The 26,785-nt window shown below is 56.3% G+C and overlaps 1 protein-coding gene across 1 annotated transcript in view; it reads right to left on the bottom strand.

The window, feature by feature from the left end:
- The window catches only part of RFX1 (regulatory factor X1), a 33,231-nt gene extending 9,074 nt beyond the window's left edge, over positions 1–24,157 (bottom strand). The window contains exons 1-8 of the mRNA XM_052642728.1: positions 23,940–24,157; positions 15,943–16,308; positions 8,576–8,685; positions 8,244–8,327; positions 7,117–7,224; positions 6,091–6,207; positions 4,981–5,076; positions 3,382–3,476 (exon numbers count right to left, since the gene is read on the bottom strand). Coding sequence (XP_052498688.1) covers positions 3,382–3,476; positions 4,981–5,076; positions 6,091–6,207; positions 7,117–7,224; positions 8,244–8,327; positions 8,576–8,685; positions 15,943–16,255 — 923 coding nt within the window. The 5' untranslated portion in view covers positions 16,256–16,308; positions 23,940–24,157. The remainder of the gene's footprint in view (positions 1–3,381; positions 3,477–4,980; positions 5,077–6,090; positions 6,208–7,116; positions 7,225–8,243; positions 8,328–8,575; positions 8,686–15,942; positions 16,309–23,939) is intronic.
- Positions 24,158–26,785: the final 2,628 nt, after the last annotated feature.

Genomic DNA, 26,785 nt, shown 5'->3' with positions numbered 1-26,785 from the left:
GCGGACACGAGAGAAAAGGCCCCACCCTGGAGTCCGGGGGAGGTTAATGTCCTGGCAAGGGAGCCAGAGGAGAAGCCAAGTGCAAAGGTAGATTGAGGGCACTGTGGAAGGTGGCACATATCAAGGGACACGAGGCGCAGAAGTGGATGGGGAAAAGTGAGAGCTCTACTCCTAAATCTACTGGCTGCCACCATGAGGGGCTGGTCAGCGACGACTATTAAGGCGCACATGTGTTTCGCTTTGACCCAGTGACCCATCCTGCCCTGGAGAGGTCTCCAACTATTCGGTCACATGAACTCAAGGCTGCAAATCGTAGCAAGAATAACATGGATGGATGGGGGGGTTGGAGTGGGGTGGTGTCTATCTTTACTGGGATGTCAAGTTAAAAGCTGATGAAATCCTACGTGGGGGTGAGAGAGGAGGAGGAAAGTCTTGAGGTCCCATCAAAGAACAAGGTCCAGAATGTTCCATTAGGTGAACAAAAGAGGCAGGGAGGGGTATGGATGATACTTTGGGAAGAAGGGAGAGATCGCATGGCATTTCATTATCTGTATCTGCCATTCATCGGGGTGGAGGGTGTGTGGACAGGGGGCAGCCACCTCACTAAACATGGTTGGATACAGGTTTTGTTTTTGAGCCCTCTCAATCCCCTGGAGAAGGAAACGGCAACCCACTCCAGTATTTTTGCCTGGAGAATCCCATAGACAGAGGAGCCAGGTGAGCTACAGTCTGTGGGGTCACAATGAGACAGATTCAACTAAAGCAACTTGGCTCGCATGCACAATGTATTAGTCATTTGAAAACATAAGCTGGGCTTCCCTGGTGGCTCAGTGAGTAAAGAATCTGCCTGCCAATACAGGAGACATGGGTTTGATCCCTGGCCTGGGAAGATCCCACACGCTGTGGAGCAACTAAGCCCTGCACCACAACTACTGAGCCTGTGCTCTGGACCTCAGGAGCTCAGGAGCTCTAGAGCCCGTGCTCCACAACGAGAGAAGCTACTGCAACGAGAAGCCTGTGCATCGCAACCAGAGTAGCCCCCACTTGGCACAGCTAGAGTAAGCCCACGCAGCAATGAAGACCAGCGCAGCCAAAAATAAAGAAATAAAATAAAAGTAATTATAAAAAACATAAGCTAAAATGTTAAAATCCAGAAAGGGAGGGAACGTGCATCCAGAAGGTGCTGAAGGACGCTGGGGACAGGAGTCCTACGGGCCTCCCAGGGCAGCAAGAAGAGCAACTGAGGTGGGGGTGGGGGGCGTGGTCACTCCTGGTGTACAGCATCACCCATCAGACCCCAGGATGCAGCTCTTGTTCCCTGTGTACTGGTTCACACATCTATATAGTCCACATCCACGGCACGAGTGACTGCAGAAGTGTGGGGTCTGAGCCAGTACTGCTAAGTGCCCCAGCCACCCCCTCTGGCAGGAACCAAAACCAGCCCAGCACCCTACCCGCAACACTGTGCTCTCAGAAAATGTTGCTATGGCAACTGTTTGCTGAATGACTACAGGAATGAATGTCTGTATCTACCTCGACCACCTGATATGAAGAGCCAACTCACTGGAAAAAACCCTGATGCTGGGAAAGATTGAGGGCAGGAGAATAAGGGGATAGCAGAGATTAAAATGGTTAGATAGCATCACTGACTCAGTGGACATGAGTTCGAGCAAACTCCAGAAGACAGTGAAGGACAGGGAAGCCTGATGTGCTGCAGTTCACAGGTTTGCAAAAAGTCAGACACGACTTAGCAACTGAATGACCACAACTGGACACAAGCTAAACAGGGCCAAGGATAGAAGCCCAAGGGGTGTGGCTTTAGTCAGAGGAGGAATCCAGACCAGCAAAGGGCTGGAAACGTGGAAATGACCCACTATGAGAGAGAGAGAGAAGATATGATGCCCTCAAGAAAGTCATACAGTGGAAAAATCTGACGGTAACGGCAGACGCTGTGATCACTCACACACCATAGTCACAGAGGGAAGAACTGAATCAGAAACCAAAGACAGACCGGGGAGAGGCAGAAGAGCCCTCGGGGGCCCTCAGGAGCTAAGCGCCTCTCCGGAATGTCCTCTGTGGCCTCCGCCAGCACTGGTCACCTGCACAGATGAGAGCCAGGCAGTGCAGGAAATAAATCAACAGAACCATGAGGTCGCTGGATGCTGTAGACCTTGACTCAGGGGCCGGGGCCCCACACCCGCACCATCAGGACCCAGGGATCAAGTCATACCATGAGCTAATCCACCCCCAGCATCATGCCCACAGGGACAGGTGGTTGGGACATGAGAAAGACACCAGGCAAATGCAAAGAAAGTCATGAAACTTCTCAAAATGCAAACAACTCAGGTGTCCATGGGATTCTCCAGGCAAGCATACTGGAGTGGATTGTCATGCCCTTCTCCAGCAGACCTTCCCAACCCGGGGATCAAACCCGCGTCTCCTGCGTCTCCTGCCTTGGCAGCCGGGTTCTTTAGCACTAGTGCCCCCTGGGAAGCTGAACGGACAACTAGAATAACTCTAAGTCCTGAATTATTACTGTAGAGAGGGGAGACAGAAGGTGGTGGTGTGTGGAGGATCCCCAGCAGGGAGCCAGAGCCGAGGTTAGGGCAGGCCTGGGGCTGACATATGCCTGATACGGCAGGTACTGAGCTGTGTACAGCACCAGAGAGTGGAAGTCGTCTATGTGCTAGCTGGGGGTGACTGGCCATATGACACTCATGCTGCAACTGAGCAGTGGAGTTACACACGGTGATTAAAGAGGGTAACCGAGACCCACATGAAGAGCTCGGAGCTATGTGGCAGGGGAAGAAATAGGGGACAGAACACGCTGCCTCTATTTCTCAACACACAAAGCAGGTAATTTCTATTCTCAGAGTATCTCAGGGAGGAAACAAAGAAATGGGGTGCAGCATCTCCTCTGGGGCAGGGTTGGGGATCAGGAATAAAGATTTCTTTTTCACTGTTTAACGGTCCCTACTCATTAAAAATTTTATCTTGTAAAATTAAACTTCTTTTCCTTTTTTGCAATTTCTTTTCGGGCCATGTCTTGTGACATGTCAGATCTTAGTTCCCTGATCAGGGATCGAACCTGCGCCCCTGGCATTGGAAGCACAGAGTCTCGACCATTGGACTGCCAGGGAAATCCATGTTTGTTTTTTTTTTTTGCAAAGAACCAGACCCCCCTCCCTGACTCCAAAGCCTGACGCTATACTGGAATGCCTTTCACAACATGCCAGGGTCCCCTCTGCTTCACTGTTATTGCCTGTTTTCACCTTGAAGGCTAGCTGGTCTGTCGGAGACTGGGGCTTCAAGTTTGGGAAGGGATCCTGAGCAGACCCATGCTCCTCCTCCTGTCCCTTCCCCCACCCCCGCCCCACTCACATGGCACTCGCCGTGTAGCTGGCATCGCCACCCTCCACGTACTGCACTTGGCTGGGGTACACGTGTGGGACGGGCACCTGCTGGAGCTGCTGCACCTGGCATGGGAGGAAGGGGACGCAGAAGGTCAGGGGTGGGCTGGCTCCCCACCTCCCTTGCTTCTCAAAGTCTGGCAGCTGGCCAAGCTCACGGGGACTCCCAGGTCTCCGGCTGGGAGGCTGCACTTAGGGGCTCTCTGAACACCCTGGACAGGGCCAGGGCTGGGAATGAGGCACAGCGGTATCAGGAAAAGCCAGGCCTCTCTGCTTGGACTGGGGACAGCAAGGGTAGGGTTGAGGTGAGGTGGGTGGAAGGGACCCCAGACAGGGCCCTACTGCGGGCATGAAAGCTGAACCCCAGCGGCAGAGCCAAGTTCTGGTAGAAGCCTGACGTTTAGGCCGGAGCAGGGAACTAGCTATGGCTGCAGGCGCCGGCAACAGGGAGGGACCCTGCCTATGGGGGCGGGGCCTAGGTGCACAGGATGCGACGGGCGGAGCCGGGACGAGGGCTGGGGCCCCCATTGGTGGGCCAGAATCTGGAACTACTGACAAAGCAGGGCGGGGGCGGGGCCTGAGTTCCCCACCCAACCCCCATCCCGGTCTGTAGGGGCAGAGCCTGGGACCAGGGGCCCGCTTTGGTAGGGGGCGGAGGGGGGTAATCAGAGATGGGTCCCCAGGCTGTTTGGGTGGAGGTGGGGTCTAAAGGGCCTGCGGGGCCGGGCGCGGGCCGGGGCCGGCGGATCCCGCCCCCGCCCGCCCCTCGCACCCCCGCCCGTGCGTCCGCCACCTACTTTGAGGGCCGTGGCGGCCGTGCCGAACACTAGCACCTGGGGGACTCTCTGGATCCTGACCCTCTGGTCGGGGCTGGCTCGGGCCGGCAGCCCGGGTAGTGGCTCGAGGACCACTTTCTGCTGCGGCAGGAGCAGGTGCGGGGGCAGGAAGCCCACCAGCTCCACCCACTGCTCGGCGCCCGGCTCGTAATGGGGCGGCAGCGGCTCGGGGCTGCCTAGCTGCGGGGCCTCCCCGCGGCAAGCTGGCGGTTCCGGGGCCAGCGCACCCGGCCCGGGCCCAGGCGTGGGCGGCCGGGGCGGCGGCGGCTCCGGTGGCGGCGTGGGCCAGGGCTCTTGCTGCTCTGCCTTCCTAGCGGGAAACTGACTGCCTGAGCACTGGAGGACAAACAGAGACACTGCGGGGTCACCGGGGCCGGCAGCGGGCGGGTCTCCAGGCCTCCACCGCCCACCGGGCTGCTGACACTAGGCAGCAACCCGACCAGAAGACCCCCACCCGGTGTCAGGGAAGGGACAATCCAGAGCTCTCTCTTAGCAAAGCCTGGGCCCTGAACTGCCCGGTGCTGGCAAAGAGGAAGGCTTGAGGCCCATGGTTGGAATTGGGAGTCCAGGGTAGGGGTGGGTTTCTCAAGGTTCCAGCTGCCTCCCCCAACCCAGACCCCCCCCCCGGGGGGGCTCCATTCCCTCCCTGTGGCCTGAGGGGCCTGCACCTTCCCCCCACCCCACCCTGCGACTGAGCCCCAGTTGGCCCAGAGGCATGTGGGGGAGACACACACCTCTTGAGCCACATGGACCGGCTGGAGTCCTTGCACCGTGAGCTGCTGCACGGGGCCAGCTTTGGGCACCTGTGGAGTGGCCTGAACCACCGACCTCTGCGGGGAGGGAAAGGCAAGTCAGGCTGCGACAGCCACGGCCAGCATGGCTGCCTGCCTGTCCTCGAGCACCACCCCCTGCCCCCAGCACTGGCATCAGCCTTTCTCCAGCTTTTCACTGCTGGCCCCACACCATGTGGCTTCCAGGTTCCTTACCAGGTTGACTCTGGGCGCCATGGAGAACCCAGGCTCTACCAGGTGAGGCTGACAGGAAGTAGGACTGAGAGCTGAACTTTGAGCTGACAGAGGTGGGCCCCTGCTCTCCACCCCCACTGCCTACATGGTCATCCCGCAGGTCCTCACTTCCATGCTATGGCGGGGACGCCGGCATTACCCTCAGGACAGAGTGAGGGACAGAAGCTGGGAGGCGGGGAGCAGCCGAGTGATGAACCCAGGGCTGGATTCCGAGGGGCTGTGGTGCCTGGCTGGAGCATATCTGTTGAGTCCTCCAGGGTGGAGTTTCTGCTTTCCTCCAGGGAGAGGATCTATGGCTTTCATCTGGTTTTCTGAGGGCCTGGGAACCACCCCCCAACCGACTGGTAATGACCAGATGACAGACAACCCTTGCCTTATAACCTGCTCTGGCCACGGTGGCTGGCAGCTCAGAGTGAGGCCTCCTCTGGAAGATGGGGCATGGACTTAACAGGTTGAGGCCTCTCCCTGAGCCCCTTGGGGGCGAGCCAGGACTTGGCCTTGGGACTGCCTCCAGGCAAATGGGCCTGGAGATACCAAGGTTGTTTCTTGAAGCTGTTTCCAGTGCCTATTCAGTCTGAGGTGCTTTCCGCAGCAGCCCCAACCACCTAGCTCCCTGGCCCTCACGGCAGAAGCCAGTATTTAGATGAGAAGGAAGAGTCTGGAGAGAAGCAAAGCTGCTTGCCGCAGGCCCCGGTGGCCGGCTAGGGCTGGACCCCCACCGGCTTCCCCACCACCACCCCGACAAACAGCTGTAGGAGGATGCAGCGGCCGCTGGGCCGGCACCCCTTGCCCCTGCCACCGCCCGCCTTGGCCTGGCACCTCTTGGGTGACAGGGACACTCTGCTGGACACCATGGACTTGCAGCTGCTGTGGCACTGTGCCCGTGGGGGCCCCGGCCGTCTTGCTGGAGGAGCTGTTGGCCTGCACCGGTGACCGCTGCAAGGGAAGGAGGCACAGAGAGTGTGTGGGGCAGCCGGGCCCTGACAAAACCCTGTCCCAAGAGCTATTCGGGAAGGACAACGGCCGGGGGGACGTCTCCCAGCCACCTAAGCTGATAACTGCCCTGGATGTCCAGACGCCTGGTCCCTCCCGCAGCCCCTGGGATCCCAGGGCAAGGCTCAGAGTTCAGCCCAGAGATGCTGGGGAAGCCCATCTTCCCCAGCGAGAAGGGTGGGGACTTTGGCTTCCGCTCAGCGGCCCCCAGCTGCCTCCATCAGCAGCTGGACTGCAGCCCTGAGGTGAGAAAGGCTAGGTCTGGGGGTCCCCACTTTCCAGATGAGTTGTGAAGGCTCAGATGGGAAGGGACGTGTGCAGGGCCACACAGCTGTGAGTGGTGGCACCAAGTGCTGACCCTGGGTGGGCCGGCTGCAGAGCCCCCATCAGCTCTGTGTCATGGGAAGTAGACGAGGGGTGGGTATTATTACTTGTTTCATGCCTAGAAAACTGTGGACTCAGAAGGCTCTGAGGGCCTGCCCAGAGTCCTCAGGACTGAATGGCTGAGCCTGGGACCTCAAAGTCTGACTGCTGACACCCATCCTCCCAGCCATCCACGGCTCACCTGCCTCCACACCCAAGTGGAAATTAGGGGTCCTAAGTATTCATGCTATGGTTGGAAGAGGGCCACTTTGCTTCCTGGGATGCAGGGCCCAGAGCTGGAACTTTGAGATCCATTCTGGCCCAGGAGAGAAGGTGCCTCCTCCTGGGGCCAAACTCAGCTCAGAGCCAGCAGAGCAGAGTCCAGCGGCCGAGCCCCCCTCACCCAGGCTCAACAGGGACTTCAGAGGAGGGAGTCCTCACTCCTTTGGGGACAGGGCGGGGAGGATGGCTGAAGGGGCCACCACCTACCTCAGGGGGTGAGTGCACTTGCTGGGTGCCGTGCACCGTCAGTGAGACCTGGCCACCCTTGCCGCCCGGGGCTGTGCTCTGCACTACCAGACGCTGCGTGGGGAGAGCCTGGAGCGAGAAGGGAGAAGGACCATAGTTCACTGACACTGATCTGTGTGCATGTAGTTTTTTGTTTTTTTTTCCCTCCTCGAGGCATGTGGGATCTGAGTTCCCGGACCAGGGATCGAGTTCCCTGCATTAGATGTGCAGAGTCTTAACCACTGGACCACCAAGGAAATCCCCTGGCCTGTGTGTTTTTAATGTACACCTGTGCTGTGCCAGGGGCTTCCCTGGTGGCTCAGTGGCAAAGAACCCACCTGCCAATGCAGGAGATGTGGGTTTGTTCAATCCCTGGGTCGGGAAGATCCCCTGGAGAAGGAAATGGCAATTCACTATTCTTGCCTGAGAAATCCCATGGACAGAGGAGCCTAGTGGGCTCAGTCCACGGGGTCACAAAAGAGTGGGACACGACTGAGTGACTCAACAACGTGCTGAGCCAGGTGCTGTCTTAGTGCTGCCTGCCTGCCGGCTCCCGGAATCGCCCAGACAGTCCCGACGCGTGGTGGCTCCCGCATTTCACAGAGGGTGACAGTGAGGCTTAGGACAGCAGAAGCACTTGGCCAAGGTCCTGGAGCCCATACTCAGCAGAGCTGAAGTTTTTTCCCAGGGAGCCTGGCTCCATGGGCTTCAAAATGCGCTCCCACCCTGGAGACTGGGCAGGACTTTGTTCCAGTCCGTGCCGGACCCCAGCAGCCGCTGTGCAGCCTTGCAGCCCACAGATCACCGTGCACTTGCTCCTGGTGCTGGGCTCTTGGTTCCTAACTGGCTTTGGGTTCTCTGCTCTGGAACATCAGAGTTGGACCCACCAGCCGTGTTCCTGTCAATCCTCAGGTCTCTCTGTTAAGATGACTCCTGCACCTCCTTCTTGCCCCATGGGCCCTGACTGACACGGCCTCACCGGCCACCCCAGGGTAGGCCCTGAATCCTCGACGCTGGTGTGGGCAGATCCGAGCAGGCTACGGGGGTTGGTTCTACACCCTGGGGAGGCTCTGAGAGCGGGGCGTTGGGGCCAGAGGTGGGGAGCTTACCTGCTGGGGCACCGGGATGTTGGTGAGCTGGAGGGGTGACACGTGGCCCGGCTTGGCCTGCACACTTGTCTGGACCAGTAGCCGCTGTGGGGAAAGGAGGAAAGACCTGAACCGGGCTGGTTTCTCCAGGGAGGCCTGGCTGGGGTGGGGGAAAGGCAGGGTGGAGGGGTAGTGATTTTTTTTTTTAGCAGTGAGCATCTTGATAAGAACAGGTGAGCAGATGGTTCCAGCAGCAGGACTGCGGGGTGGGGGGAAGCAAGGTCGCTATGGCCACAGCCTCACTGCCCACATGGCGTGCTCTCTGTCCACCCCGGGGGCAGGGCGTGTCCTACCTGCTGGGTGCCCTGCACCTGCTGAACCACCTGAGTGGGGACTCCGGTCTGGCTAGCCGTGGAGCCCGGGCTGGCCTCTGACACAGTCTCGCTGGCCCGCATGGCACCCTCTGTAGGGAAAGGTCACCAGGTCAGCTCTGCCTGCTGCCTCCAATCCCACCCTGAGCCTGAGGCCGTCGAGATGGATGTTGCTGCCTGAAGCCAGCTCCAGATGAGGCTAGGCCTCTCCAGGAATCCTGCCTGGCCCCTGGCCAGCCCCAAGACTGCCCATTGGAGTGGGCTGTGGGCCACAAGGACCTATAATCCTTAACACCCATTAGCAGCCGCACCCCCTCCCTTAATTGTCCTGAAGTCAGTGTCCAGAAGGGTTGACTGACAAGCCAAGATGCAGTGGAGGCTTGGGGAGATGAACTCCTTTGCCCAGCAGGCAGGACTGTGGACCGTCACCGACCCCATCAACCCCACCTCCCAGGGGTTCCACAGCCCTGGAAAGCATCAGGACCACCTGCCTTGAGGTGACCCCTGGCTTCCCAGGAACGGAAGCTGGTCAGGAGTGACCCCAGAAAGTTTCACCGGCCTGCTGTCAAACACCCCCTCCTCCCTTGCCACTGTCAGAGCCTCTGTCCTTGGTGGGGGTGGGGCACGGGAAGGGGGCGGGAGAGGGGCTGAGCAGGCAGGTACTCACGCTGACAGGCAGCCGAGAAGAGGCAGTCATAGAACATGGTGCCCCCCTCCCGCCCCCAGCCCCTGCCAGTCTGTCCCCAGGAGCTGCCCGGCACTCCTTGATCCTTGCCCACCTCTCCAGGAACAGCAGGGTGCGCGGGTGGCTTTATACCTGCAGCCTTGGGGAGCTAATCCCCCCAGCGCTCCTGGCAGTCCTCTTGGGATAAACATACTTCCCTCCCAGCCTGAGTGGGGCCTTTGAGGGGCTGGGGGTATGCTCTGGGGTCAAGAGGGAGGCTGGTACCCAGAGATGCTATCAGGAAGGTGCAGGTCGGGTTTCATGCACATCTTGCTAAGTGATTAGCAGGGGAGCTGAGGGGGAGGGGCATGGGGTGAGTGTCCCCAGAGGCACTGGTTGGGAGACCCTCATCCCAGCTGGGACACCAGCCACCCCACCCTCTTTGTCGCCTGGTTACTCCCAGCAGTTTCAGAGGTGGGGTGGGGCTGGGACCAGAGCCACAGGCCAGGCCTAGGCTGAGGCCCCAAAGACAGGGGAATGCAGACTCAGGCATGTGGGTAAAGAGGCATGTGTCTGAGCCGGGGGCTTATGGGGGACGCAAAAGGCTCGGAGCATCCTTTTGGGTCTCAGCCTCTGAAGTGGGGAGCTAGGCTTCGGCTGTTGCAGGGAGATATGGAGAAGGCACTGGCTAGAACAGAAAGGTGGCACGCAAGTAGAAGCAAAGACCTCAGGGGCCAAGTCTGAAGCAGAACACATGGCTGTGTGTACGCTAGGTGTGGGCCAGATGTGGGGTAGGCCCTGGGACAACTCTGCAGCTCATTCCAGGAGACACTGATTCCTCTGTTTTGCTGGAATCATCCCTCGCAACAACTCAGGCTTCCCTGTCATCATCAAAGAGGAGGCCCTCACTGAGCCGGCCCGTGGGGAGAAACCCAAGAAAGCTCCCAGTCCCGTGGGGGCCCCCGCACGCCTGGGTGTCTATGGCCTCAGGGGCAGTGCCTGACCCAGGAGGCCCGTGGCAGGCTCAGCCTGGCTCAGGGTGGGCAGCGAGCTGGGGGCTTCTCCCGCCCCCTCCAACGCCCTGGTACTCTGATGAAAAGGGCAAGGTTGGTCCTTGAGTGGGGACCTGGAGCAGCTGGGGGCCTGGGGGCTTGCTGGGATCCAGCATCACCTGGGACAAGGAAGCTCCGGGAGGCAGTCTTGCCCATCTCCCGCCTCAGGAGTGGCCCTCAAGGCTGGAACCCCCATCCTGGTCAGGCTGCAGCACAAGGACGAGCAGGTGAGATTCTACAGTCTACTCTTTAGACGAGGGGCTTCCTGTGGCCAAGGTGGGGCCCCTGCCACAGTGTCCCGCCCTGGCTCTGTGTGTGCACGTGTGTGCCTGGGGGACCCTGAGTCCACGAGCATCAGCATCTGTCTGCAAGTTCCACTTTGCACATGCGCACAGGCCAGAGAGGGCCCTGCCATCTCAAATCTCTAGCCAGGAAACGGCAGCTGATTTCCTGTGCCTCGATCTGATGAGCATCTCTTCCTCCCTGGGCCCTGCACTTACTTCCTCACTGAGACCTACTCTGGCCTCACAGGACACTTTGAGCTGCTTGGGAGAGGACGGAGGGAAGCCTGAGAGGCTGGACTCCACGACGGGACCCAGGTCACCACGGACCACAGATGGGGCCGTCTGTTTCTCTTCCTCCTGATCCTTTGCTCCCGTTCTGCCAATGATTTCAGTCAAAGGCTCACTGGGAGGGGACCCTGTGGATTCCTGATGCCCCCAGGGCCCTGGGTCCCTTGTCTGTCCCAACCTCAGTTTCCCCATCTATGCTTGGGGACACTGATAAACACCTTCCGGGTCCTTCTTCTTGATGCAAGTCTTGGACTTCCAGTGGCTCCAAGTGAGACAGAAGCAGGGAAGAGAGGCTGGACATGATCCCTTCTTCAGTCCAGCCCTACCCCCTTCCACCAGCTTGGTCTCATCTTTCTAAGGACGGCCGGCAGGACTCACAAGGTCTTCCTTCCACTTGGGTTTCGGGTGATAGCCTGGTGGCCTCTGAGGACGGGGACTTACGGATCTAGAGGATTGTTCCTAAGCTGGAAATTTGAGCTTCCTTCCCATCACCTCCAAAGTCACCTTAGGGCAGAGCTCCCGAGGACTGGGCGAGAGGAACTGCTTCTAGGGCGGCGGCGCTCCTGGCTGGCTTCCAGTCTGAGCTCCAGGTCTGGCTCCGGGTCCCCGCCCTGCCTCCTGCCTGCAACTCCCTGGGTCCCTGCTCAGCTCACATTGCTTCTGGCTCGGGAGGAGCCCCAGACACCTTGCTGCAGCCTTTGCTGGTGTTAGTTACACTCCCACCTCCACCCCCAGGACCGGCTCACGTGGCCCAGAGGCCGCCCTTAGATAAAAGGGACTCTAAGGCTTACAAAGGAACCCTCAGAAATCACTGCCAGGGGTGGGGGAGGGGTCAGCGAAGCCGCAGGAGTCCTCATAGAACAAATCGAGAAAGCAATGCCCGGTAACCATTCCGGGGACAGGCCTGCTGCTGGCAGAACCAGGAGCAGAAGGGACAGGCAGTTTCCCAGGACCACTGTGAAAGATAATGAGGCCACTGCCTGACCAAAGAAGAGATTCACACCCACAACCGGTCACGTCAACACCGCAACCCATCCACACTGAGTGCCCCACGGCACAGTGGGGGCCAGGAGGCGGGTAACGAAGGCTTTGACCAGTAGGTACCAGGGCCTCCCTGAGGGTGGAAGAGGGGGTTGCTGGGAGGAGCTGGAAAAGACAAGGGAAGAGAGGAGATAGGCTGGGACTTGGGGGATGCTGGGTTCTGCAGTCGTGCGTCCATTCCAGACCCTTGTTCTGGGGACCCCAGACACAGCAAGCAGCAAAATCCAGCACTCAGGAGGTCCAAGGCCAATAAGATGCCGTGGAGGCTATGGAAAGTCCTCTAGCGGCGACAGGCAACCCCTCCTGCCTGCTCTCGGCTGCGCAGAGGCCCCGAGAAGGGATGGGAGCGCTGAGCTGGGTCAGGTCAGCATTCATGAGGGATGAGCCACCAGAGGGTCTGGGGTGGGAGAGCTCCAGGCAGAGGGCAACAAGAGTGCCAAGGCCCAGAGATGAATTGAGCCTGGAAGGTTTGCAGAGCCACAGGAAGGCCAGTGGGGCTGAAGCAGGAATGTGGGGAGGAAGGCTGATACCAGGTCGGGCTGGGTGGCCAGCAGGCCTGGATGGCCAGAGTCAGGAGGTTGGACTCTTGTCAGTAGCGGCACAGGGAATGTGGAGCTGGTCCTTATCACAGGGATCCAGATCTCCTAGGGGCAAGAAAGGCCAGGCCAGGCTTTCTCAGAGAGTGCCCCCAGGGCCACCTGCTTTAGAATAATCCAGGTTGAGCTGGGACATGATGGAATCGAATCAACAGTTATCAAGAGGCTCTCTCTGGTTGCTGTTGGGGAGGACTGTGAAGGGTCTGAACAGAGGCTAGAGCCAGGGAGGTGGGAGAGGTGGTGGGTTCTGGTTGGACTTAGGATGTGGAGCCGAGACAGCTTGCTTGCTCAAGGATGGGTAAGACAGAGGACCTCCCTGGTGGTCCAGTGGTTACGACTCTGCACTCCCACTGCAGGGGCGGCATGGTTTTGATCCCTGGTTGGGGAACTAGGATCCTGCATGCCACACCATGTGGTGAGGAAAAAAAAAAGTATGGGTAAGACAGGAGTCAAGGCTGACCCAGGCCTGGGGTGGGGGGAGAGAGAGGGTGATATTTGCTAGGACAAGGAAGTCTCTAAGGCCAGATTTGAAGAAGGAAAGAAATTCCAGACTGCCATCAGGCCATGCTGGTTTGAGAGGTCTGTGGAACCGCGTGGATGCGTCACAGGTGGCGAGGACTCAGGGCCGAGTCCCTGGGTCCTGACCTCAACGTGGGCATTGTCGTACAGAGGTGGCATCAGAGGCTGAGGGACAGGACAAGGCCCTGGAGCAGAGAGGAGGCCTCAGCTGATGAGGTCGTGGTGCACAAGGTCAGGGACATGAGGAGAAAGGAGCAAGGGGGAACTGAGATGGGGAGGCAGAGAGGTGGGCAGAGACCAGAGCGGAGGGCATCTCTGGGGGGGCAGGGGGGGAGGGGGAGAAACTGTCACGTGCTGCCCAGAGGCCAAGGAAGAGGAGAATAGAGGGTGACCATTGGATTGACAAGATGGGCCATGGGTGATCCTGCCTGGGACTCTGGGGTTAAGGAGACAGAGCTCCGAGTGAAGGGGCAGAGACTAAGGAAGGGAGGATGAATTCTCTGAGGAATTCTGACTTAAAGGGAGGGCTTCCCAGGTGGCTCAGTGGTAAAGAATCCGCCTGCCAATGCGGGAGATGCAGAGGACACGAGTTCGATCGCTGGGTTGGGAAGATCCCTTGGAGAAGGAAAGGGCAACCCATTTCCGTATTCTTCCCTGGAGAATGCCATGGACAGAGGAGCCTGGTGGGCTATAGTCCATGGGGTCGTAAAGAGTCAGACATGAGTTAGTAATTAAACGACAACTAGGGGAAGAAAATGGGACAACAGCGGTAGGAGGTGCAGGGCCTGGGGGCCCTGGTTAAAATAGGAGTTGCTGTACTTTTACAAGCAGGTAGAAAAGATCTACCAGAGAGGGACTAAGTGATGAGGCTGGGACGGCAGAAGTCCTCGAGGGGGCAGCCTGGAACTGCCATGGGGCCACTTCACCCTTCCAGCAGCAGGAAAGCAGAGCTGGCGGGTGCAGATGGACCCTGGGGGCTGGGAGGCTGGGTGGGTGGGAGATGGGGTCCTTCTTGTCACATGATGATGCCTTGTCCGCAGGGACGTCAGGAGCAGGGTTGGGGGTTAAGATCACGGAATAAGAGGGAGGTGCTAGAGGTGAGGGCACAGCTGGGGCCCTGGGTTTTTCAGAGAGTGGGCAGGATGCTGGTGAGGATACTGGGCAGCGCTGAGAACCCCCTGGAGATGTGGCCCGGCGACCCTGGCCACATCCTGGGCCTGGCCTCTCTCTGTACTCAGCTGACTCACATGCCAGCCCTCCTCCACACCAGTCTGTGTTGCAAAGAGTCACTGTCCCGAGCGCCACCCCCCACCATGCCCCCCACCCTCCCTGGGGACCCTGACACTGCCGGGAGCCTCCAGGACACTGCCAGGGCCCAGCTGCTTCCATCATGGTCCCACGGGGCCGTGTCAGTTGCCACCAGTTTTGACTCTTCATTGTCCTAGGGTGAAGTTAATTGACCTGCACCTTCCACAGCCTTCCAGAATGCCCTTAGGATCCCCACCACTTCCTTTTCCACTGCGGAAAGACCTGGGCTAGCCTCCCCTCTACACAGGGAACATCAGAAACCACTGAAGACGCCCAGTCCTGTCCTGAGAGCCGCCTGTTGTTTTTTTTGGCCGCACCATGCAGCCTGTGGGATGTTAGGATCTTAGTTCCTCAACTAAGGATGGAAGCTGTGTTCCCTGTAGTAGAAGCGCAGAGTCCTAACCACTGGACCGCCAGGGAAGTTCGTCTGAGCTCCACCTTCTCCCTCAGGGGAGTGACCACCTGTCCTGACTCTCTGCTTCTACTTCCCTCTGCTCAGCCCGTCCCCATTCTAGAGGAAGCGGGCACAGGGAAGATGCTCTGAGGCAGGAACCATGGGTGCTATGGCTCAAGCTTCCTGGTCATTTGCTCCACAGCCTCAGGGGGGCGGCTGCAGTGACACACAGGATCCCCTGGCCACATCACACACTCACGAACTCACCCAACCAAGAGCCCTGCTTGGCCCAAGTCTTGTCAAAAATGAAACGGAAGGGAGGGGGAGCAACCCCTCCAGACCTCCCAGTGGGCCTCCCTGAACTGCAGCTGGGACCACCTCACAGGCGGCCCCTGAGCTCAAAACTGTTACTTTTTGTTTTTTAAACTTTTGACTGTGTTGGGTCTTGGTTGTATCAGCTGTGCAGGCTCCAGAGCACTCAGGCTTAGCTGCCCTGCTACCTGTGGGATTTTAGTTCCCCGACCAGGGGTCCCCTGCGTTGTAAGGTGGATTCTTAACCACTGGACCACCAGGGAAGTCACTCAAAGTTGTTACGGTTCCTTTATGGATGACGGCTGAATGCTCCCCCTCCAGTTCCAGCAGGCGTTTGCAAACTCACTCCACTGCCCAAGTCTTTCATTGAGTGACATCTTACTTGAGGACAGAGACAGAACCGGCTCAAAGAGCTGCCCTGGCGGGGAGGATTTTGGGGGGTACAAAGTCCTCCCTGCTTGGTCTGACTACTTCTTCCCCAGAAAGTGAAAAAAGTCAAACTGTTAGTCGCTCAGTCGTGTCTGACTCTTTTGTGACCCCATGGACTGTAGCCCGCCAGGCTCCTCTGTCCATGGGGTTCTCTAGGCAAGAAGACTGGAGTGGGTGGCCATGCTCTCCTCAGGTCTTCCGACCCAGGGATCAAACCCGGGTCTCCCACACTGCAGATAGATCGTTTACTGTCTTGAGCCACCAGGGAAGCCTTCCCCAGAGATGTCCCGCAAATCCCACCTGTGAACCTGAGACAGTTAAAAACTGCCCTCCAGGTGATCGGCACAATAAGTGATGACGGGAGGGCTCCGGGATGCCCCCACATCCAGAAGGCTAGGCTCCCCCAAACTCCTGCTGGAGTTGTTCACAGGGTGCCCTGGCTCCGAGCACGCGTCCACTTACCGGAGACGGTGACCACGATGTACTGCTGGGACGCCGGGGACGGGGTGGGTGCGCCGGCCGGTTGCGAGGGCGTGGGGGCAGCCGGGAGCTCTGTCACATACGGCTTCTGGCTGCCCGGTGGCTGTGCCTGGGGCTGCGGATTCTGCAGCTCGGTGACATACTGGGGCTGGGGGGTGGCGGCGGTGGCGGGGGGCTGGGGGGGCTGGGGTGCCGCAGAGGGCGGCGGTGGCGGCTGGGCTTGTGGCGGAGCCTGTGGTGGCTGGGATGGTTGCGGGGCCGCCTGTAACTCAGTAACGTACGCCTGTGTTGCCATGCCAACAGTGGGGAAAATGATAATAAATAAGGCTTTTTTTTTTTTTTTGCTTGCTTGGGAAGAAGGAGGGAGGGGGGAGAGAGAAGAGGAGGGAGAAAAAGAAGGAAAAACAAGAATTAATCTACAGGCAGAGGAAACCAGGGACAGCTCCTGGCTCCCCAGAGACACGTTTGGGTTCATCAGCAACTTAATTACATCCCAAGGCTGGTGGCAAGATCTAACCAACCCGTCGCTGCATGGCAACTGAGGATGGACCAGGGCTGGTCTGCGCCTCTTCCACTCACCCCGACCCAGGATTCAGGCCTTCTTCCTTCGCAGGCTCCAGCGCCTGGGGGACCCCTGGGCTGGGAGACCTCCGGCTTTTGCCCAGAAACAAATAATACAGTCCTCCTGAGGGTGCCCAGGCGCTGTCCTGTGTACTTTCTTTACAATTAACTTTAACTTTTTAATTTTTGGGGCATGGCTGGATGACATGTGGGATCTTAGTTCCCCGGCCAGGGATCAAACCCCTACTCCAGGCAGTGGAAGCACATAGAATCTAGTCTCTACATTACTTAATTTAAAACTCTGCAACAATCGTGTCCGTGCTTGAGACTCAGAAAGGTTAAGGAGCTTGCCCCAGCCCACAAAGCAAGGAAGAGGTGGGACTGAGTCTGAACCCTGGGCTCTCTGAGCACTGGACTAGTGGGCTAACTGCTGGGAAGGAAGGTCATGGGGAAAGCTGTCTCCCAGCCAGCCTCTTCCAGTCCCCTCCTTGCCTGCCATCTGGGCTTGGATTCTTGGCTGAGTGTCATTCCCCGAGGGGGGGTGGGTGGCAGAATGCCAGACACGGGGAAGGTGTTTTGAGTCCAAAAAGCCCCCTGAGCTGCTTGTGGCCATAGAAACGAGGGCATTTGTAGGTGGCGACGCCAGATGTGAGCTCCTCCCTGAACAGTGGCCTTCTAGGGCCTGGGGCGACTGGGCTGGGAGCAGGCCCTGGCCACAGAGCAGGTCTGGAAGGCCCCGCTGACTTCAGAACGGGGCCCACCTGACCATGCAGAGGCAGCTTTTCTGGCTGCTAACCGTCTGTGGTGCCTCTCTCAGGCGCTGGGTGTGAGGCAAGTACTATGGGTGAGGCACAAGTCCTGGTTGAGCCCCGCCCCTCGCTAAGCCCTGCCCCTGCAGGGAGTGGGCCGCCGGTTCCCGGCCCCTTCACTAAGGAGCTTCTAGGGACAGTGGAACAAATGCATGAGTGGTTAGGAGAAGCTCCACCCCTCACAGTTACGTGGCCCCTGGTGGCCCTAGACGAATCTCAGTGTAAGAGCTTTGCCTGTGGGGTCGCGGTGACCTGTGGCCTTCAGCAGCATGGCACTGCAGGGCTGAGCCAGAGGCTCTTCTGCGTTAATCCTCGAGCACCTGTGTGCCACGGCCAGCCAGCTGCAGGGCGACTAAAAGAGATTTTTCAAGGGGAAGAGAAAAACAACTGCTACTTGGTGATCAGAAACCCCAGGTAATCACTGTGATTACCTCCTCACGGCAGGCTGGCAAGGGAGGAGCCACTGTGCCCATTTCACCCATGAACAAAACAAGGCTCAGGAGTGACCCGCGCACGGGCCTGCGGTAGCAACCAGCGAGGAAAGGGATTTGAAGCCAGGTCTCTCTGACCCCCAGATATGTGCTGTTAGCCCACAGCCCTACTCAGGGAGCCAGGCCCAGGGCGCACAGTCAGTAGATGGCATCTTTCCTGTTTTTCAGATGGAGACACCTAAGGCCCACCCACAGAGGCAATGCCACCTACCCAAGGCTCTGGTTGGAGCAGCAGAACTCAGGGGCGGGGAGCCCACCAGAGCAGCCCGAGGGAGACCACAGGCCAGGCAGCACCGTGGTGCCTGTGTCCTTCACACCTCCCTGTGTCTCGCTCTCTGGGGATCTGGACTCTGCCTCTGGATGCCAAACCCAAGAAGAATCCAGGTCAGCAGGCGGCAAGGCAGGTGAGTCACAAACCCTGGATGGGCCTGTGCACAACTTGAAGTTGACTACCTCCCCGCTGTGTGACTTGTGGGGAGGGTGCCCCTCCCTGGGCCTCCACTGCCCCATCTGTGCAATGGGAGGGTAGCAGGCCTACAGTGCAAGGCTGCTACAGAGCTCCGTCTGATGGTGCGGGCAGTGTTTGGCCAAGCTCCTGGTGCAGCCTGAGCACTTAAGAAATGGCTCTGGTTCCCCTCATTGCCCAGGGCCCTTGAACAAGGCTCTAAGCAAGACTATAAGCCTCCAGGCCCTGCCTCCCTGCTTTGGGCTGCTAAGTACAAAGGAAACAAGGGTTGCTGTCTGCACTCGGGTGGGCTTGCTGGGCTTGGGGTATGCCAGGCTCCAGTGGCTGGTGTGAACAGAACTGGCAGAGCCCTGAGGCCACCCTCCCTGCCAAGCCTGGTCATTACAGAGAGAGGGACGGCAACAAGGGCCCTGGTCCAGGTCTGAGGGAGTGGTTCTGGGCTTGCCCACTGGGCAGGATGGAAAGGTGGCCTGCCAGGGATTCAGGTAGCAGGGAGAACTTGCTCACCTGGAGAGGGAGAGGCTACTGCCTGCCAAGCACACAGGGAAAACATCTTCCACCAGCCCCTGCCCTCCCCAAACTCTTTCCTGCCAGCATTAGAGCGGCCCACCTCCTCAGACCTCCTTGCATTACTGGGTCCAAACCCTGGTCCAGATCTGATGCTCAAGTCACTGCTGCTGATCAGCGCCTGTCTACCAGTATCAGACCCACTTCCACTTGAACCCTGGCCTGTCTCTTAATTCATGAACATGTAACTGATTTTCCTCTGGGCCTCAGTTTCCCCATCTTTCGCGTGGGGATGATAACACCTGATTCACAGGGCTGTTGCAAAGATCCAATGTGATCAGCAGAGCACCAAATAAGCACTGAGAAGTGGAAGTTGCTATTATCATTAGTCACTCAACAAGCATCCATGGGGTTGGAGGGGAAAGGAGAGAGACACAATCCTCAAGCTCTTGGAAACAAGCACCAAGTGGAGATTCTGACTCTGGTGTTCATCAGCTTCACCTGGGGAGTCAGCTAAATGCAGGTTCCTAGGCCCACTGACAGAGTCTGGGATGACCCTGGAGTCTGCTGTTTGAGCTAGTCGCCTGGATAATTCTGGGGCAGGTTGTACTGGGGGCACTGAGAAGCCCTGGCCCAGACGTTCCTAGCCTTAGGAGAGTGGCCCCTTGTGGCCCCCTCCCACCACAAAAGGGCTTTAAAACCTCTGCACTTGCTGGTGCTTTCTCCCCCTCAAGGTGCAAACCCTGCAGGCCTCCTTGTTTCCGCTCAAGGACAGGGGGAGGTGGCATTGACACAACTGAGCTCAAAATGGGGAAGGGGAGATGGATAAAACAGCTAAGCCAGCTTCTCTATTGGAGACCTTCTCAGCATTGTCATTGTAGTCTCCAGGAAGAATGATACCGAATGCCAAATTTCCCATAATTATTTCACCAGGGAACCTCCCCTTTTTTTTTTTTCCAATTGTGGAAGGCTAGGTTAAGCAGAGTTCAGGAGGGTGTTCCCTGGAGAGGAATAAGTCACAAATATCTATACAGGATGAGATGTGTTCCCCATCTATTTGAGCATGACTCAGCAAATCTGTTCCTTAGCAATGAAACTGCCAAAAAATGCACCAATGGCTGCACCTATCTTCAAAGCCAAGACCTGTTTTTGGAGAATGTTTGAATCCATTCTTTAGGACATGGGCCGGCATATTTCTGTGAAGGGCCAGCCAGAAGTCAAGATTTTTGACTCCAAGGACAGACAAGTCTATTCCAGTGACTCAGCTCTGCCACTGGAGTGTGAAAGGGGACGCAAGCAGTTGCGTGGCTATGTGACAATAAAAGTTTATTACTAGACACTGAGATTTGAATTTTACATAATTTTCACATATCATGATATACTATTCATGTCACAAAATGTCCTTAAAAATGTAAAAACATTCTCAGATCACAGGCCGTAAAAAACAGGTAAAGGTTTAGCTGTAATGGTTTACATCTTGGACAAGGCCCTCCCAAGGAAATGAAAGAAAACCTCACTTTCCTCACCTGTAGACTGGCTTCAAAAATGAACTTTTGGGGGAATGGGGAAATTAAATATAATAGTGTGAGTTTCCCTCATCCTCTGTATCCAGTTTGGTTGGTTTTTTTTTGGTGGTGTGTGTGTGTTGGGGGGGGAGGGGTGTTTTTATTTGTTTGTTTGCCACACCACGTGGCTTGTGGGATCTTAGTTCCCTAGCCAGGGGTTGAACCTGGGCCCCAGCCGCGAAAGCACAGAGTCCTAACCACTAGACGTGTATTTATTTATTTAGCTGTGCAGGTCTTCGTTGCAGCACACAGGATTGACAGCATGTGGGACCTAATTCCCTGACCAGGGATCAAATCTGGGTGCCCTGCATTGGGAGCACAGTCTCGGCCACTGGACCAGCAGAGAAGTCCCACCAGTTAGTTTTTAAGACTTATCAATAACTCCTCCAGAACAGATCCTAAGGCTGGGCTTTTCCCTCCATCTTTATCAATACCATGCTAGTATTGATGGTTACCATCATCTCTTGCCTGGACCCACTCATCACTGGCTCCTGGCTTCACTCTTGCCTTTATAAGAGTCTTTGAAACACAAACCCTATTGTGTCACTCTTCTGTTGAAAAGGTTCCAATGTTCTCCATAACAGAGAATAAATAAAAACCAGAGCCCCTTCCATGACCTACAGGGCCTCATGGGATCTGGCCCCTTCCAGGCCCCTTTCTCGCTCTGAATGTTCTAGCCACAATATCACTCCTTCCCAAATGCTCCAGGCCTTCCCCTGCCTCAGGACTTTTGCCCCAGCTCTTCCATCTACTGGCATGCTCTCCTCATCTCCGCCTACTGGCTCCTTATCACTCATGTCTCAGCTCATAGGTCACCTTGTCAGGTCTCAAGCACCCCCTTTACAAGCCCTCTGGAGCACATACTCCTGTTTCATTTTTTCCTTGGCCCTGTATCCTGTTTGGTTATTTTCTTCTTCCCTCCACAACCAGAAAGGTAAGGGTGCCCATCACTCTATTCCCAGCTACGAGAACACTGACAAGCACACAGCTGGGACTCCGCTCCACTTTCACTGCCAAATAAGTGTCCACAATGCTGGGAACAACACCCTGCTAGTGATGTCAAAGACGGTTGAAATCTACCGACTGGTGAGAGAGGCTTGAGGAAAAGTTACTGCCTCCTGCAGCTGTGCTACAGGGGCAGGTGATGCCTCCGAATCCAGCACAGGCCCCTCAGGCCAGGAAGACTGTATACAGGCAGTTGCTCTCTGGAGGCGGTGTCCCTGGCAGGTGGAGGGGTAGGGAAGAGTCCTGTCTGGCCCAACCCTTGTCTTCAGACCCAAGATGCTGGAGCGTGTGGCAGGAGGGGAGGGTGAGCCACTTAACTCCAGGGACACCTTTCCCAGGTCCCCACTTTTCCATGACACCCAGTGCCCCAGCTTATCCAGCTGCTTCCCAGAAGGCTGAGTCTGAGCCTGGGCCCAGGGACAAACTTTCTCTCTGGGTCTTCTCCTAAGGCTGGAGAAGGGTCTTAGGAGAGTGACACCTTCCCACTAGAAACTGGAGTCCTAGGACCTGGCTTCCCAGGATCCCTGTCATCGGCCCACATGGACCAGCAAGTGAGTCAAGCTTTAAACCCACTAGGCTGTCACCCGATTTGAGATGATAAAAATAAATGCGAGTGGTATAATTCCAAGGGCTGAGCAGGAAGTGACAATCGTCATAATAACAGTAGCAGTCAACAAAGTCTGAGCAATTACTATGTATCTGATGCTCAACATGTATTCTTTTATGGGATCCACAGGACCGTAATAGGAGATTAAAGTCGTGACCGATGATCACTGCCCCTAGTTTAGATGGGAGGAAACTAAGGCCCAGAGATGTTAACTTACTTGCCCAGGAGCACACAGCTAGAGAGCAGTTGATTGTTTCAAACAAGCAACCAAAGCCAGTATTCCCTTCTGGAGTCTAATAACTGCTCTGGGCTTGGGCCTTTCAAATGCCAAAGATATGGGGGATGGGGTAGGGAAGGGGGGGGTCACAGAGAGTGGAAGAAGCAGTCAATGAGACTAGATCATCAGCAACACCACTTTCTGCCTCAGAATTTGCCTTTCTAACAGGTGCTGATGATCTGACAACGTGGTTATTTCTAGATCTTTACTGAAAAATTAAATCTCTCCCTTTCTTAAATTTCAAGAGGTTCTGACCTGGGAAAAGTCCCTGGAGAAGTGACATCCCTTCTCCCAGCCTTATCTCAAACTTCTGGGGGAAAGCTTTAGGAGAACCTGGAACATTTCTTCTTGAAGTTTGATTGATTTTAAAAGAAAACGGCTGCAGTCTGCTGTCAGCCCTGCTGATACCAAGCTCCAAAGCAAAATGGAGAATAAGCACAGTGGACTTGGCTTGGCTGGCTATTTTAAAAAACCTTCCTCAAGCTGGCAGATCTTGTTGCCCAGCAAAACAGTCACTCAGATTCTCCTCTAACAAAGTAGAGCACTTCCCCTTGTCTCTGACCTCAGTGTCCCCGCTCCCTCCCCACGTGGCTCTGGAGGCTGGTACCTCTTCAGTGACATGTGATCCAGCTGACACCAACTTGATTGACACAAAAACATGTGTCTGACCAAGAGAAGCTGCTTCAGAAACTTCCTCAGGAGCCATTTACTCCCCATGCCCAGAGAGGAAGCCCAGGATAGGCAGAAAAACTAGGAATGGCCCAATCTCCAGGAATAAGCCCCCTGTCCAGGGATAACAGGAAGGAGATCTTAGAGCTGCTCACAGAGAAGCAATCAAGTTTCGGTTCCTCTAACTCAGCCACCCAAGATCATGTCTCTCAGCCAAAGCCTTTGCTCTCTGCTAACCAAATCATCCAGACTAAAGTCATATTCCTAGCCCACAGCTTCAAAAACTCTCCACCCTCACCTCCTCTCAAAGAAAAGGTAGATTTAGGAGGGAACAGCAACGTTGACATCAAGACCAACAGTTAATCTATAAAACACTTTCAGAAACAGTAGATAGGAGTAAAAACTTCAAGGATGAAACTAGAGAAATTTCTGAAAGGAATTAGGAGGCCTGAAATGCAAAAAAAGAGGAGAGATGGCAATGACTGAACCCACTTTACAGGATGGAAAACTGAGGCCTAAGTATGGCAGGCACTGAGTACTGGCAGGTTCTAAAGTGACGAGGAACAGGTGGCCTCCATAGCTTCAGGGAGCAGGAAGGCCCAAGCGCAGCTGCCCCACCCCGTTCCCGGGGCACCGGCCGGCCCCCAACCACACCTTACGGCCTGGCCCCGCCCATCCACCTAGATCCCGCCTCGCCCCTCCCTCACTCCCATTGGCCCAACCCTCCAAGTCCCGCCCCCTTGTACCTCCCGACATATAAAAGCCCCCCGCCCGGGCCGGCCGACCTCCACTCGCCGCCGGCTTGCGAACGCCCGCCCCTCGCGGGGGCCGGGCCGCGGGGCCCGGGGGCGGGTGGTGTCGCCCCAGCCGGGCCCCAGCCCCCCTCCCCCACGGCCCCGACGGTCGCCGCCGCCATTTTGACCGCCCGCCCCTTCCCCCAGACTCTGACCACAGCGACACCCGCCGCCCGGGCCCCGCCGCCCTCCCCGGCCCGGCCTGCCACCCTGGGGCCGCCCGGTTACCTCGGCTTCTTCCCACTTCTTTCTGCGGAAGGGCTTTCCAGAGGTCTCGGAGGCGATGCTGGGAGGGGGACAGAACGTGCCGGGGTCCCCGGGCCGGGCCGGGGGGGTGGGGGTGGGGGTCGGCCGGGCGGTTGTTGTTGTTGACTCGCGTTGCCGGGTTGCTTGGTCGCCACGACTACCGTGGCTATGGCGCCTCCGTTTCCCTCACCGGGGCAACTGTTGCTACCCACCCTACTTACGTCACGCTCGGGGGGCGGGGTCCAGGATGATTGGCGACACCGGGAGAAGTGATTGGACGGCGCCAGGCCCTGCCGCTAACCTATTGGCCCCAAGGCACGCTTTTCAACACCCTCTCGACTTCCCGGCGCTCTGATTCACCGGTGTTAATGTCCATCAAAGAAAACTGAGCCTTCAAAGGCAGTGGAGCCCGTCACTCCCCCAAGGAAGCATCGGGCTAAGAATAAAGGGGTGGGGTCTGTGAGGTCGGGATTGGTTTGCTGCCTTAAAGCCTGTCCTCTGGTTAGACTAAAGTGATGTCAATCTAACCCAAAGGTTTGCCGCGCTCTCTAGCTGGCACCTATACGCATGCGCGCCACGCAGAGCCCCCTGGGAGTGGTAGTCCGTTCTTGCGTACTTTAAACGCCTTACCAAATGTAAAGAGCGAGAAAGGAAAGATCTCTTCCTTCAGACTTCTACCTTTCCCGGTGGGCCAGTTCTTGGTCTCGCGCGCTGACGTCAGGGGAGGAATACGGTGACGCAGCGCTGCTTGTCTGTGACGTTGGTGGCGGAGGCCGGGCTCCGGGTTCGATGACGTCACCGGGTGCTCTCTTCCGCCCCCCACGCCGTTGCCCTACGGCGGTGGGATGAAGGTGGGGACCCGAGACCAGGGTTCGATCCCGGGCCCCAGTCACAGAGCGACCCCCGCCACCGCTTCCGCTTAGGCTCGTCCGGCTATCTCCCGCCTCCCCGCCCCCTCGGGCCGGGAAAGGTTACGGCTGCCGGGGCGACCGCGGCTATCTCCGCCCCGCAGGAGGTGCGGGCTGCCCTTCGAAAGGTCTCCCACAGGCGGGGGACTTAATTAGCTGCTTCCACCGTGAGCGATAAGCAAAGGTCAGCGTCCAGCCCTTCCCGGGGCAGCTCGGATTGCTCAACCAAGCTCCACACGCTCTCCTGTCCCTCCGCCGTTCCTGCCCCACTCCCGACCTCCTACGTGCCTCAGTTTCTCTAGGGAAGGAGAAGAGACAGAAGCGGGGTCTGTATTAGGTTGAGCGTGTTTGGTACAAAAATTCATCAAGATGAATAATATTCTAATGCAATATTGCAGTTATGTTTTAAATATCAAATTTAATGGGGAAAAAATAAATCCATAGTGAACAAAATAGCAAAATTTTAAATAAACACAGAATCCGTCAGGACTGGGATTAGGGAGAAGTGAAATCATGCAAGTATAGGGTAGAATCTTACCTTTTATTTTTTTTTTTTTGGCATGAGTTTTGACCTTTAAAAATATCTTGATGACAGTTTTTTAACACTTTAAATTTTGTGCTCCAACTCCCACCAGAGAGCAAGGAAAAAGGAAAAAGAAAGCATAGACTCAGAACTTGACGTTCTAATTCAGATTCTGCTGTGTGACACTGAGAAAGTGGCTCCACCTCTCTGAGCTGCTGTTTCCTAGTTCGGCCAACATTACACTTCTTCTGCAAGGCCCTGGTAGAAAAAGTGAAAAAAGAAGACAAATCCCTAGATTCTGTGGTCTACTACAAATAAGAGACATGATAAGAGAATTACCTGGTGGTCCAGTGGTTGGGACTCTGAGCTCCCACTGCCTGGGGCCTAAGTTCTATCTCTGCAAAGGGCATTAAAATAACTTCCTGCAGGGTGTGGAATGTAGTCCCCCTTCCCCACTAAATGACAGTAAGCAGAGACATTAACACTTAAGAGTCTAGGATGGGACTTCGCCTTCCAATGCAGGGGATGCAGACTCCATCCCTGGTCAAGATCCCACATGCCTCTGCCAAAAAACCCAAAACATAAGATAGAGACAATATTGTAACAAATTCATTGAAATTCAAAGACTTTAAAAATGGTCTGCATTTAAAAAAAAAAAAAAACACCTTTAAAAAAGGTTCATAAGAGCTGTGAGGTGCTACTAACTGTAAAATAGATAATCAGCAAGGACTGATTATATAACACAGGAAACTGCATTCAACATTTTGTAATAACCTATAAGGGGAAATAATCTGAGAAAGAATATGTAGGTGGCTGAGTAGTAGTGAATCTGCCTGCTAATGCAGGAGACACACGTTCAATCCCTTGGTCAGGAAGATCTCCTCAATGAGGAACTGGCAACCTACTCTGGAATTCTTGCCTGGAAAAATCCCACGGACAGAGAAGCCTGGCAGGGGATCCCAGTCCATGGGATCGCAGAGTCAGACATGATTGAGCGACTGAGCATGAACGCACACACATAAATTTTAGAGAGAGAGGGAGAGAGAGATCTGGAATACATAGAGATATATCTGAATCACTCTGTCGCACACCTGAAACAGACACAACATTGTCAATCAACTATACTTTAAAAAACAGCAACAGAGACTCAAGAAAAAATGAAAAGCTGCGAGAGCAACATTAGACTGTGTGATAAGAGTGATGCTGGAACCCATGTAACCTGAGGAGTTCCATGGGTTACATTTGAACCGAGCCTGAGTGGTGAGAAGAAGCAAGCAAGCCCCCAAAAAACAGAGATGCAGGGAACTGCAAGAGCAGACATCTGAGGACAGGACCACACATCTGGCTGGAGTGGGATGAGCAGAGAGGAAAGCGCCGGGAGGTGAGTTCAGAAATGT

The sequence above is a fragment of the Budorcas taxicolor genome, chromosome 7, assembly GCF_023091745.1.
Source record: "Budorcas taxicolor isolate Tak-1 chromosome 7, Takin1.1, whole genome shotgun sequence".
Classification (NCBI taxonomy): domain Eukaryota; kingdom Metazoa; phylum Chordata; class Mammalia; order Artiodactyla; family Bovidae; genus Budorcas; species Budorcas taxicolor.
This window is presented reverse-complemented; position numbering and strand designations above follow the sequence as displayed.